The sequence below is a fragment of the Scylla paramamosain genome, unplaced genomic scaffold, assembly GCF_035594125.1.
Source record: "Scylla paramamosain isolate STU-SP2022 unplaced genomic scaffold, ASM3559412v1 Contig93, whole genome shotgun sequence".
Taxonomy (NCBI): domain Eukaryota; kingdom Metazoa; phylum Arthropoda; class Malacostraca; order Decapoda; family Portunidae; genus Scylla; species Scylla paramamosain.
Window position 1 is genome coordinate 331,872 of NW_026973758.1, and position 14,421 is coordinate 346,292.

The 14,421-nt window shown below is 40.5% G+C and overlaps 1 protein-coding gene across 1 annotated transcript; it reads left to right on the forward strand.

The window, feature by feature from the left end:
• Nucleotides 1–1,609, forward strand: LOC135098941 (uncharacterized). Its single transcript, XM_064001369.1, has 2 exons — nucleotides 1–195; nucleotides 790–1,609. Exons 1-2 carry the CDS (start codon nucleotides 1–3, stop codon nucleotides 1,123–1,125), a joined length of 531 nt encoding a protein of 176 aa, XP_063857439.1. The 3' UTR covers nucleotides 1,126–1,609.
• Nucleotides 1,610–14,421: the final 12,812 nt, after the last annotated feature.

Sequence of the window (14,421 nt, forward strand, 5' to 3'; positions counted from 1 at the left end):
ATGAAGGACTTCCATACAAAGTTCACCAGGAGAAGGACCCTTCGGGCCATCAGCGAAAGGCAGCGAGTGACCCTGGACGTAATACAGAGGTGGGAGGTGCAGCACATTGAAATACAAGACACAACTCCTGTCACTGGTGTGCTCTACCTGGATGGGATGACATCGCCTGTCATTGATATTGCTGACCCTGCACAGGTGTGTGTGAGAGAGAGAGAGAGAGAGAGAGAGAGAGAGAGAGAGACCACACAATTCAAACTGCATTTTCTCTGGTTAATTTTTTTATGGTGTACAGAATTAGATGATGAAAGAGATGAAGAGTTGGGTGTTATAACTTTAATTACTATTACTTCTACTACTACTACTACTACTACTACTACTACTATTACTACTACTACTACTACTACTACTACTACCACCACCACCACCACTACCAACATCACTACTACCACAACCACTATTACTACTACTACTACTAGTACTACTACTACTACTACTACTACTTCTACTACTACTTAATGATATGTATATAAGTGTGTGGTGCTTTGTCTGGACCAGCTCCTGTGGGACTGGCAGCCTGGCATATAGATAGACGGATTATTATTGCAGCACTACTCCTACCATCACCACCTGCTATTACTAAAAGTCTTAGGATATCAGACACTCAAGTAAACCTAGCCTTCAACTTTATTCCCTTTCACTGACAACACTGCAAAGAAAACCACTCTTGGAAACACCAGCTCCACGTCCATCACAGGGAAAAGTACACCACCACCACCTCTTCCTACACAGGTTCGAGAGCAGCTGCTGGACATGACGGAGCAGAAATGCCACGTGTACCTCGGTGGGATCCAGACCATGCACTACAGAACATTCGAAGACAAGATAGGACTTCCAGGAATGCTGGGCACTGTAGTAGGGGATGTGAAACCCTTCTGTGGGAGCCGGAAGATAGGACTTCCAGGAATGCTGGGCACTGTAGTAGGGGATATGAAACCCTTCTGTGGGAGGCAGGAGGGATGTGTGACAGTGTTTGGGAGGCAGGAGGGATGTGTGACAGCATCTGGAATGTGCAGGCTGGGTGTTGAAAGCTATGGGTTAGAGGGTTTGACCTCCACTGAAGTGTAAGGGTGTTGGAACTTGTTAGGGAAAGGATGAGAAGAGAATAAGAGAATAAGAGCAGGCAAGGATGGAGTGATGGAGTCTGTGACGGAAGGGATAAGAGGTGAATGAGAGAATTTGAACAAGTAAGGATGGAAACAAATGAAGGATGGAGTGATGGAGTGTGTGAGGGAGAGGATAGGAAGGGAATAAGAAGACTTAAACATGCAAGGATGGAAATAAATGAAGGATGGAGTATGTGAAGGAGACAAGATGAGAGAAAGAAAATTAGAACATTCAAGGTGGAAACAGATAGAGGATGGAGTGATGGAGTGTGTGAGGAAGAGGAAGAGGACAAGGGAAGAATCAGAGGGTTGGAGCATGGATGGAGGAAATACAAGGACAGGAATAAACAGATGGATAAATAGATAGGGAAAGTAAAGGAGGCTTGGAAAATATGATACTGTTGAGGAAATGTAGGAGAGCTGGAAAGTACTTGATAGAATAATGACATTACAAAAAGTAAATAGTGACGTGACAAATCTAGTGATATAAAAGAAGTTGAAAATGAATGAAAATATTGATGATGCTATTGTTAATGATGTCTTGATTGTAATGCAGCACAATCTGCCACCAGGAAAGCCTTCAGGTTGTTGAGAAATGACCCAAGAATCTTCAGGGAGACTGCATCAAACAGTATGGTCAACGCTAACACCTATAGATATGTGAGTAGTAGTAGTAGTAGTAATAGTAGTAGTAGTAGTAGTAGTAGTAGTAGTAGTAGTAGTAGTAGTAGTAGTAGTAGCAGTAGTAGCAGTAGGGGGGACAAGGCATTCCACTCCCATACCTGCAGACTTAGGAGGCCTCGACTGCGAGGCTACAGTGGTGGAGAGTGGCATAAGAGTAGATAGAGTAGAGGTAGAGTGAATTTATAGTTAACAACTAATGTCTATATTATAGAGTATTAGATATGGTTGGATGCCACAGTCATTAGCGAGAGCTGGGGCTAATGACCTCCAAGTAATGGAGCCCCTAATTGACACATCAATAAACATGGGGTGGAGGTATTATTTTAATGTAGTAGTAGTAGTAGTAGTAGTAGTAGTAGTAGTGGTAGTAGTAGTAGCTGCTGTTGCTGCTGCTGCTGCTGTTGTTGCTTACTGACAAAAACACACGTAATACAAAAAGTTACAATCTCATTTTTTGTCCAACTTGAATAGAAATAAAAATAGTCTTGTAGATGTGTAATAGGCATAACACACAGACACACACACACACACACACACACACACACACACACACACACACACACACACACACACACACACACACACACACACACACACAGACACACACACACACACACACACACACACACACACAGACACACACACACACACACACACACACACACACACACACACACACACACACACACACACACACACACACACACACACACACACACACACACACACGGAGCATTCATAGCTTTAAAGATGAATATAAAGAATTAACTTAAAAAGATGGAACATGTTGTGTGGCTATCTGGGCCAGTACATGCCACTCATTTCTCTCAAAGCTAATTATAATTCACAATTAAATTTTTCGGTGTATTTATTTCATGAAAAAAAAAAAAAAATGAATTGGCAGCCAACTTTTATTTTTCATTAAATATTCTTAATTTTCACTTTATTCATAATTTTTTTTTTACCTTACTAATGATTTACAAAAGAATAGGACAAAACACTGCTTTTAAGTTCATAGAAAGTACTCAGCATACTAGAAGTATTAATATAGATTTAGTTTGCCCAACATTCTGAAGTGATTTATCTAGAAAATAATGTTATTAATTTTGTTTCAAGAACATTTAACACCTTATCTCTGGATAAAAAAAAAAAATGAAAGAAGGAAAACTATATAGATATAAATAAGTAAAAAAAATCTATTAAATTTACAAAATATATAATATCAATTGTAACTCAGTCTTTTTCTTCATTTATTGCTGTAGATAATGTCACTAATTACTATTACTAATGTGTTATATCTAAATAGAAGTATAATTCTGTAAGTTATTATGCTATTATTATTTTGTTGAAATTATTATTGTTTCCCACAAATGTTCCAGTTATATTACTCATGTATATGTATATATGTATGTATGTGTGTATGTATGTATGTATGTATGTACGAGTATATATGTATGTATGTATGCCTAAGTGTATATGTAAGTATATGTATGTGACTATGTGTGTGTATATGTATACTTGTGTGTGTGTGTGTGTGTGTGTGTGTGTGTGTGTGTGTGTGTGTGTGTGTGTGTGTGTGTGTGTGTGTGTGTGAATATGTGTATGTATGTGTACGCATATAATTAACGTTAATTTATATATTTTTTGTGTGTGATTATGTATATCTTTGAAAACGATCATTCACACCAAAGCGTGACTGCTCTCTGTGTGACAATGGCTCAACTCAAGCAAGTCTGCACGAGCTGCGGCTCAACACACTTCGCTAGAAAAGGCAAATGTTATATTAATTCTTGTATTAATATTATAAAGCAATAAACATTACTTACTTACCTACACACACACACACACACACACACACACACACACACACACACACACACACACACATATAAAAAAAAATATTATTAGGAAATTATTTGGAATCGTTGAGTTGAAGCCCTAAGGAGTAAAGAAGTTTTGAGGGATTATTTTCTGGAAAGAAAAAAAAATAGGTAATGTCAGAAAGGAAGATTAAAATATATTGAAAAAAAAATAGACTAAAATATGTTATTCTTAAAGAAAAAGACGTACTTAACGATTTTTCTATTTATTTTCATTGGTGTAATAGACTAAATTTTGTTATTCCTAAGAAAAAAAGACGTACTTAACGATTTTTCTATTTATTTTCATTGATGTAATAGAAAACTCCTTAATATTCCCCACCTACTCGAATTATTCTTTATCAAAACTGTGTAACGTAAAATTTTTGTCTTGTTCGCACCGGTGTAATAAACATAAATCGTGACTATTTATTAGGTAGACCATGTAATGAGTGAAGAAATACGCCATGCCGTCAGTAAAAGCACAGGCCACCGTGACGACCTCGCACCAGTCAAGATAAGAAGACTGGGAAGTGGGAAGGCCATGACGCAACACCCTGCTGCCCTTCCACTGCGGTATGCAACAATTCACAACACTGAAAACAATGTAAGTTCTCCTTATAATCATCTACAGGAAAGGGAAGGCATTAAAAAAAAAAAAAAGATTTTGCAATTTAGAAGAAAATATATCTCGGAGTGGTTAGTGATTAAAAGATGTGTCAAAAGGGTGAAAAGGGTTACAGACGCTCAGAAGACGCATTCCAGGGAGGTGGAAGGTGAGAAAGTCTGACCACTCCTCCTCCTTAAAAGAACATGAGAACTTAAGAAAATAAGGAAAGTTGTAAGAAGCCATCAGGTCTGCACGTGGCGGTCCCTGTACAAAACACACCTCCCTATTTCCACCTATCGTCCCCATCCAGTCTAACCCTTCAAACTACCGCCTTATTGCTGACAGGCCAGTTCCAGAGTCACCCTTTTTCCTCTTGCTAGCTAACCAACAAAAGTGCTTTAGCCGTCGTCAGGTTCCACAATCAACTCTGCACACTGCTTGTCGTTTGGGGGAGTACCGAAAATTGGAACTGGTAAGGCAAAAGGGTCAATTCCACAGTTTTTTCGTAAGCTATCAACCAAAAACGCTTCCTAAGTTGGTAAGCTCCCGAACAAATAAGAGGAGTATTTCGTTTGAATAGCTTACGAAGAGACTAAAACTGACCCGGTATATTTGCTCGTGGTCTCGTCTGTCCTCGTCATATATAGAGAGAGTCACGGCATGTCCATTTAAGCGAATCCCGACCCCGCTTCTTGATGGTGATAGTGCACTGAAGAAGTAAGTTGACATACGCAGGGCACAGTAAGCGCGGAGCCAGTGATACAGACAGTTAGGAAAGCAGAATGTCAACGAAAGGATGGTAAAACAAGGCAGTGCTCACAGAATCATTAGAGTTGGAGAGAAGAGAGAAGTGTTGCTTGGGTGACCTGGAATAGACAGAAATGATGATGCGTGTAGGATGTTTGGGAGACATTTGTACTGCAGTATTACCGGAAATAGATTATGATGGTGGTGGTGGTGGTGGTTTTTGTGGTGGTGATGATGATGAGGAGGAGGAGGAGGAGGTTGTGGTGATTGTGATGAGAAAGATGGAGATTATGATGATTGTGATGATGATGGTGAGGAGGAGGAGATGAGAGAGAGAGGAGGAGGAGGAGGAGGAGGAGGAGGAGGAGGAGAAAGAGGAACAAATTTTTAATGATGAGGAGGCGGAAGAGGAGAAGATGATAATGATGATGAAGAGGAGGAAAAGGAGAACGAGGAGGAAGAGGAGGAGGAAGAGGAATAGAAAGTTAAGGATAATGATGAGAATTATGATGATGATTATGATGACAATGAAACACAACGCCACAAATCGCAATGGTGATGTTGGCACTTAGTGTATACCTAGCCAAAGAATAAATAAATAGATAAATAGAAATAGATAAATACGAGTAAATAAAAGACAAAGAAAAATCATACGAATAGAAGTCATGCTCTCTCTCTCTCTCTCTCTCTCTCTCTCTCTCTCTCTCTCTCTCTCTCTCTCTCTCTCTCTCTCTCTCTCTCTCTCTCTCTCTCTCTCTCTCATTAGCACTTTTCATGGCTTTTGTACTCGATAAATGATATACCACACTTCGCTATCAGTAGTGACTGACTACACACACACACACACACACACACACACACACACACACACAGTAGGTATGCGTATCAGTGAATTCTTGGTGCGTAGTTAGTTGGCAGGGAGTATGAGGGGCAGGTGGGTAGAGGTGGATGGGGGGGATGGAACAGGAAGGGAGAGAGAAAGTAGTGGTGTGAGGTGAGGTGGAAAGGGATAGCGGGGTGTAGCTTCCATGTGTTACCCTTATTGGCCACCAGGAGAGATTGCTAGAATAGGTAGTCTCTCTCTCTCTCTCTCTCTCACACACACACACACACACACACACACGTCTTGGATTTATGTTCCGTGGCGAATCTGGCAACGTAACGGTTCAGTGTAAGACTCGAGTCAGCGCGGGTTAGTGTCACGTGAAAATAAAGCCCATTGAATATAAGTACGTCCCCTGGAGACCTTATAATTACATCTGATCCTTGATTCATTTATTCTCCTGCACACTAAAGAATGGTATAGATATTTCCCGCACTGTGAGACCGTGGACATTTGGCTCAGCTGCGTGAACAATACTCCAAACAATGAACCTCCGAACTGAGACACTGGATCTGTAACTCTCAGCCGCCTTATTTAGTCCTGCTCGCCTCGCTACTGCCGCGTGGTTACGTCAAGACAGCGGGCGGCCGCGTACTAGTTTCCTTAGTACTTGTGCTTCCGTGTCAATACCGTGTGCTGTAAACTTCTGAACGAACTGAGATACTCATTCAGTTTTGGTCGCCTCTCCATTATCTCGTGGTGACGTAAAGGTGACGGCCGTGTGTTAGTTTCCCCGGTAATTGTGCCTCCGTAACATTACTGTGTGCAGTGGTCGTGAGAACTGCGAGGTGGCGGTGCAGACTGTGCCGTGGAGAGCCGCGGGGTGTTGGAATCGCCTGTCAGTCACCTTGAAGGCGTCATATTCCCTCCCTGCTCTTCCCCGTGTCTTCTTGTCGATGTTGGTAATGTACTAGTCACTATTTTGTGTGCATGTGTTTTGTTTATTTATTATTTGTGCATAGAGGAACTGAAAGGTTAGCAGCCTGCAGTGTTTTTGGTCAACCCATGTTTTGCGTATTTGTTCAGTCATTACTTGCTTGTTACTTGCGCATAGAGGAAGTAAGGAAGGTAATAAGCTGCAGTGTTTCTGATCATCCTGTGTTCTGCGTATCTGTTCAGTCGTTGTTTATTATTTGTGCATTGAGAAACTAGTAGCAAACAGGATGCAGCGTCTCCAATCACCACTTGTCAACCTTCTCTTGGCCTCAACATTTCAAGTGGTCTCCTTGTTCCTGTTCATTTTAATAGTGTCACTGTTTGGTGCAAGTGTTTAGTTGATGTTGTTGTTGTTGTTGTTGTTGTTGTTGTTTTATCTGCGCACAGTGGAACCACTAGGCTACAGCGTCTCAGATTACTCATAATCTTTCCCTTTCTTTCCCTGCCCATCACAATCTTTGCTTATTTCTTAGCAATTGAGGTTTTCCATGTTGGTATTATCGTTAGTTCAGTGATGGTACGGATGTTTTCAAGCCACACTTTTGACGATTTGTTCAGATGAAGTTCGTTTTATTAATCACTGGGCGTTTGAAGTTTTTCATGTCCTAACAACCACTGCTCTTATATATATATATATATATATATATATATATATATATATATATATATATATATATATATATATATATATATATATATATATATATAGCTAAATTGTCGTAAGTTTTTAATCTGATAGCTTTTTAGAGGTTGCATTATTTTCTTGTGTTCTGGTGTGTGTGTGTGTGTGTGTGTGTGTGTGTGTGTGTGTGTGTGTGCGTGTGTGTGTTATTATGCATTAAAAAAAAAGAAAAGTCCCTTCACTAAACATGAACCCTAACCTAATTACTCACTCACTCACTCACTCACTCATTCGATCGCTCAACATGGAGAGGGGAACAATCTAACCTAACCACACTTTCGATCGCCTAGCACACACACACACACACACACACAGAGCACCAAGCCAAGCGAAGCCAGACGAAGGCAAGCGGAGCCACTTCAATCATTCAGGCTGGAAGAAAACGAGCTCTCGAGTAAATAAATCTAGCGACCCAGCTGAAGCCTGCCTTAACCTAATCTATTCTAATCTAACTTTACGTTACTTTACTTTTTCCTTGCCTTGCCTTGCCTTGCCTTGCCTTTATTAAACCTACCTTACGTAGCCTAACCTAACATAACCTAACCTTGCCTAACCTTACCTTTATTAACCTACCTAACCTAACCTAACCTAACCTAACCTAACCTATCATATCATATCCTATTCTTTTATATCCAACCCTTACCTGACTTTACATTTCCTAATCTAACCTGACTTGACCTAAACTAACCTGACCTGACCTGCCCTTACCTGACCTTACCCAACGTAACCTTACCTGCCACTCTCTCTCTCTCTCTCTCTCTCTCTCTCTCTCTCTCTCTCTCTCTCTCTCTCTCTCTCTCTCTCTCTCTCTCTCTCTCTCTCTCTCTCTCTCTCTCTCTCTCTCTACACGTGTCTTCCTTTCATCTCTAATGCAATCTCTTGTTTCTAGATACGAAAGGAAGCAACTTTTTCAACTTTTATTTCTTCAATGAGTGGAATTCATTACAAAAACTCGATTACTTTTTGTCCCTTTCAACTTGTTAATTTACCTGTTGACTGGTTGAGTGGCTGGCTGGCTGGCTGACTGACTGACTGAATGAATGATTGGCTGACTGATTAACTAATGTAAGAGAGAGAGAGAGAGAGAGAGAGAGAGAGAGAGAGAGAGAGAGAGAGAGAGAGAGAGAGAGAGAGAGAGAGACGAAGGAAGCTGTTTAAAGTCTGAAGAGAACACTTGTAGAAGGAAGAGGGTCGAGGGGAAGACAGAATTATTAGCGAGACAGCAAACAGTGGCAGCAGGAGAGGAGAATGTGATGGAGAGAAACACGTCACGCGCACGTTCACTCCGCCAACCCCTAACTTGTCAATCAACAGAAGCAAGTTTGGATGTGCACTGTGCATGGCAACGTGGTCCTGACGAAGAGGGAATGAGGCGCACTTTATTTTTTAGGTTAACGGCAGTTGTACAAGTAAAGTCACCCCTTTCTCTCATTAGAGTTTCTTCTTCCTTTTCTGTTCCGCTGCTCTCGTCTCTTCCCACTTACTCTCTCCTCCCTCATTTCAGGCCTGCCCAGTCAAGATACAGCTCCTAATGAAAGGAGAGGAGAGGAAAGAACTTCTCCTCTCCTCTCCTCTCCTCGTCTCTTTTCTTCTCTTTTCTTTTTCTTCTCTTTACTCTTTTCTCTTTACTTTCTTCTTCTATTTACACTTTTCTTCTCTTTACTCTCCTCTCCTCTCCTCTCCTCTCCTCTCCTCTCCTCTCCTCTCCTCTCCTCTCCTCTCCTCTCTCTCTCTCTCTCTCTCTCTCTCTCTCTCTCTCTCTCTCTCTCTCTCTCTCTCTCTCTCTCTCTCTCTCACGCGCGCGCGCGCGTGCCCTCTCTTTTCTCCGTCAGTATTTAATCTTTTTTTTTATCTTATATATTTTTCTTCTTTACTTAGGTTCTTTTCCCTACTTCTCTTCCACTCTGTTCAGGCTTTTTTTTTTTTTACTGTGATATTTTAGTTTGCATGACAATCTCAAGTCCCAATGTGTGAGTCAGTGCACATAATATCTCTTGCCTTACCAACATGCCGCCTTCTCCTACACAAGCAACATCCAGTACGTGTGTTAGATAACTTACTCTTTCAACAACTTTTCATAGGTACAGTCAGTCATTGTTGATGTTGAGAACACTAGTGAGGACACTGTGACAAACAGGAGGCAGGAGGTGAAGGGAACAAGGCATGAGAAGAAAGACTTTTATTTATGCTCTTCTTCTGTAATCCTCTGAGGAAGCCATTAAGAAATTACTAGTCAGGAATAAAGCTGTCATTTCCTGACCTGTGTTGCCTTTACCACTCACATCTTCATCCAGAACACTGTTAAAAATTACTTCCATGGACACAGGAAAGAGAGAAGAGGTAGTTAGTATTGTCATTCCTACGAAATTACTAGTCAGGAATAAAGCTGTCATTTCCTGAGCTGTGTTGCCTTCACCACCTACGTCTCCATTCAGAACACTGTGAAGCATTGCTTCCATGGACACAGGAAGTAGAGAATAGGAAGTTAATATTGTCCTTTCTTTGTTATAGAACTTTATTTGTACAATTGCATTAAACCTTTTTATCGCTACAGTCACCTTTCGCTGGCATTCCAAACACTGCTGTTCACGGGGGAAGTTTTCTCATATTAGTGTTCTGTCCGGAAGGTCTACAATTTGACACCGCTTCTTGGGATAATTTCTTACGTAAATATATGTCTAGTTATTTGTACAGGAGATTCCAATAATGGGGAGAGAGAGAGAGAGAGAGAGAGAGAGAGAGAGAGAGAGAGAGAGAGAGAGAGAGAGAGAGAGAGAGGTAACGGGGTGAGTGAAAGAGGATGTAGAGAGAAGGGAATATGTTTCTAAGGAAAGCATCTTTTCAAACTGTGACGAGCGTCTATTGGTTGTGATGGAAGCAATTTGTGCCTTTTAGTATGTGTGATTCTTTGTTTTTTTTTCTTTTTCTTTAATTGGTTCGCCTGAGGTACGTTTTTGTATTAGCTGCAGGTGTTTATGTCTTGTTTGTGTTTACAGCTTGTTTTTTAAGGGAGACTGATTGGCTGACTGTGATTCTTATGTTTTCTTCCTCATATTCCTGTGTGTGTGTGTGTGTGTGTTAGAGAGAGAGAGAGAGAGAGAGAGAGAGAGAGAGAGAGAGAGAGAGAGAGAGAGAGAGAGAGAGAGAGAGAGAGAGAGAGAGAGAGAGAGACTGCCTCATACTCACACACACACACACACACACACACACACACACACACACACACACAATAAAAATAATTTATTCATTCTACAGTGAAAAAAAAATACATGAAACATACATCAGTGTTATTACTACTACTACTACTTCTACTACTACTACTACTACTACTACTACTACTACTACTACTACTACTACTACTACCACCACCACTACCCACCACTACCACCAATACCCCAGTAACACTTGTAATACAAACCCCAACAAACAACAACTCTCTTCACTACACTACATCAAAAACCCACTACACACAACACACAGTGGAGATAATCAAGTCTCCCAGGTTACAGCTTAGCCAATACTCACCCCTTGAATTTAATCCCTGATGGTCGGAAGCTTCGCCCATCGCCACGCGCCTCGCCCTTCATAAAACTGGGAACGGTGACAAAAAGACCGATAACTAGAGAGGGCAGGGATTACCGTCATTAATGCTACTGGGCTGGAAACAATAGGGAGGGCGGTATCTTGATTGTTGGCAAGGTGGTTAATTTGATGGAGGAAAGATTGGATTAGGTGGGAGAGAGCAGACAGTGGCCTGTTTGTTTACGAGTAGTCGGGTGAAAGAGACTGGCTAACTATTGAGTGTGGTTAAGTAGAGTGAACAGAGGAGACTAGCTGGGTGGAGGAGAGTACAGCTAGTAAATTAGTTGGGATAGGAAAGACATTATCCATTGAAGTGGAAGAGAGGAGAAATACTAGGTACCTAATTAAAAAAAAAATGCCTGTTAAAAAGGTGAGACAAAGGAGACATTACCTCGTTACATCGAACATAAGAGAAAGTAGTTAGTTAGGATAGAAGAGACAGTGAGTGGGTAGTTAGATGGGATACAGGAGGGTGGTCAGTTGATTAGATGGGATAAAGGAGAACATGGCTCTTTAATATTTTGGACAGTTACTTGTGAATTAAGTGGAACGAAAGAAACAATGGCTAGATAATTAATTGGGATAGAGGAGAACGTATTTGGGTAGTTATGTGGAATTAGTTAGACCGTGGTGTGTTGTTAGCAGAAGTGTTACATGAGGAAGAAAGAAAAGAGTAGGAAGAGAAGTTAAAAGTATAAAGGGATAGTGTGGGAAGAAGAAAAGAATAAGTAGGAGAAAGAGAAGGAAAAATATATAAAAAGTAAAGAAACCTCTAACAATTAGCAGAAATATTATATGAGAAGAGATAAAAACATATGAAGAGAAGCTCACAGAATGGCAGAGTAGCGCATGATGGAGAAAAAAAAATATATATATAATTAGGAAGAGAAGGAAGAGAAGAACAAAAATACATAAAAAGAATAAATAAATAAATAAAACCTCCGGCAAGGCACACTGGATGCAGCTGGATAAATTCACGGAACTGCAACAGAATCCACAGCAACATTGCAACCATTATTTACCTTCCCTTTATGCCCACGTGGGAATGTATTGAAGCCGAGACGATGCAAAGGAAAAGGAAAGTAGTATTCCATATGTAGATTGATTCCACAAGTTGTGGTGCGCGAGTGTTCATTCCTGGCTGACCATGAGGCGACCAGCGCTGAGAGAGGAGTCTTTATTGAACCTCCTAGGCGAGAAGCGACCGAGGTACAAAAGAGAGGGCGGTGAAGGACACGTGTTTGTGTACGTTTCCAGCAACACCGTGGAGGTTTAATTATAATGTGATGCCATAAGAGGGTTTAGAGTTTGTAGGATGTTGGATTTTACGATGTTTATGTTTGTTTTTATTTTATCATCTGTGTGAAGGTAGTGACACGTGTGCTTGTATGTTGACAGTAATGATGCTTCTGCTTCATTATAAACTGGATGACACACCAGGAGTTAAACTTCATAAGATAGAGGATTTTACTATTTTATTTATTTATTTATTTATTTTTTTATCGTCTGTGTGAAGTAGTGTGACAGTAACACGTGTTGTATGTTAGCAGTGATAAGGCATGTGTTTCGTTATAAGCTGGATAACACAAGAGGATTTAAAGTTTATAAGATGTAAGAATTTTTGCGTTTTCACTGCCAAGTAATCAAAAAATCATCTGAGTGTATCCAAGGACACGTTGTCTGATACGCTTTCACGAATAACACATCCGTTTCCTTACAGTCTGGAGAACATAAATGTTAGTGTTCATAAGAAATGTTTTTATAATCAAGTAGTTCAAGATTTTTATTTATTTATTTATTTTATTTTATTTATTTTATTTTTATTTTGTAAGATGGGCACTGTTGAAGAGCAACAAAGGCAGAAACAAAGGCCCATTCATGTGCCAGTCCCTTAAGAAAATTATTGAAAATATAATCCAGAATTGGAGGATGTGTCTTGAAACATATCTCCTCAAAGACATTCATTCATGGGGAGTGTGGCGTGACAGAAGCAGGCAGGCAGCTCCAGAGTGGTTATGTCTCCTCAAAGACATTCATTCATGGGGAGTGTGGCGTGACAGAAGCAGGCAGGCAGCTCCAGAGTGGTTATGTCTCCTCAAAGACATTCATTCATGGGGAGTGTGGCGTGACAGAAGCAGGCAGGCAGCTCCAGAGTGGGCAGGCAGCTCCAGAGTGGTTTCAGCCTGGGACACTTGTTGTGGTACGTTTTCAGTAACATTGTGATCTGGATGCCACTAAGAGATTTAAAATTTGCGATATATTTTCTTCCATAATGGAGTTATAGATTATATGGAGTTAAACATCCGCCATGATTTACTACATCTTTATTATATTCTGACTAATTATAAAGGATTTGTTCTACGCATTCCGGCTAAAGGACGTGAGGAAGTTCAGAAACTTATTGTGCAGAAAGGATTAAACGCTTTCTCTCTTCAATAATGCGAGTGTTGTCAAGCGGCACAGAGTTGATGAAGCAAGTGAGTACAGTGCTTGTTAAACTCCCCCTGGAATCATGAAGTCCTTCACAGGAGGAATAAGATAGGTATTTGAGCTGTTAATGCTGAGTCATGAGAGAGCTTAAAAAAAAAATAAGCACATTTATCGGTGGGGATGATAGGTGGAAAAAGGTAGGTGTGCTTCATACAGGGACTGATGCGTGTACACTTGATGGCTTGTTGCAGCTTGCCTTTTGTTCTTGTGAGAGAGAGAGAGAGAGAGAGAGAGAGAGAGAGAGAGAGAGAGAGAGAGAGAGAGAGAGAGAGAGAGAGAGAGAGAGAGAGAGAGAGAGAGAGAGACCAATATAGCTAAAGGTGGTGTTGAAGAAAATTATAATCCTGAAAAGAGTTCCAGAGTTTGCCGCTGAAAGAGGTGGAATAGTGGATGCATTTGTTTTTAATTCTTGCCTTAGTGAGTTGAACAGTCAGTTGATAAGAATAAAATTAAAGTTATTAGGTATGTGAAAACACGATATCTCGTGCATTAATAAAGTGGACATAATATGATCAAGATAAAAAGTAGAAAATCGTTAAGAGATGGAAATTCGACGTCAGACAGAGAATTCTTAAGTTTTCCAGTGAATGGTGAAAGAGTGAATATACCGGTGAACTCTTGCGCTAGTAAGGTGCACAGAATATAGGTAGAAATAAGCAGAAAATCATAGGGCTGTGGGAATACAGCATCAAACAGAATTCCTGAGTTTGCTAGTGAAAGATGTGAGAGTCAAGATACTGCTTAACTCTTGCATTAGTAAGATGGACAGAATAAGAATAAATACA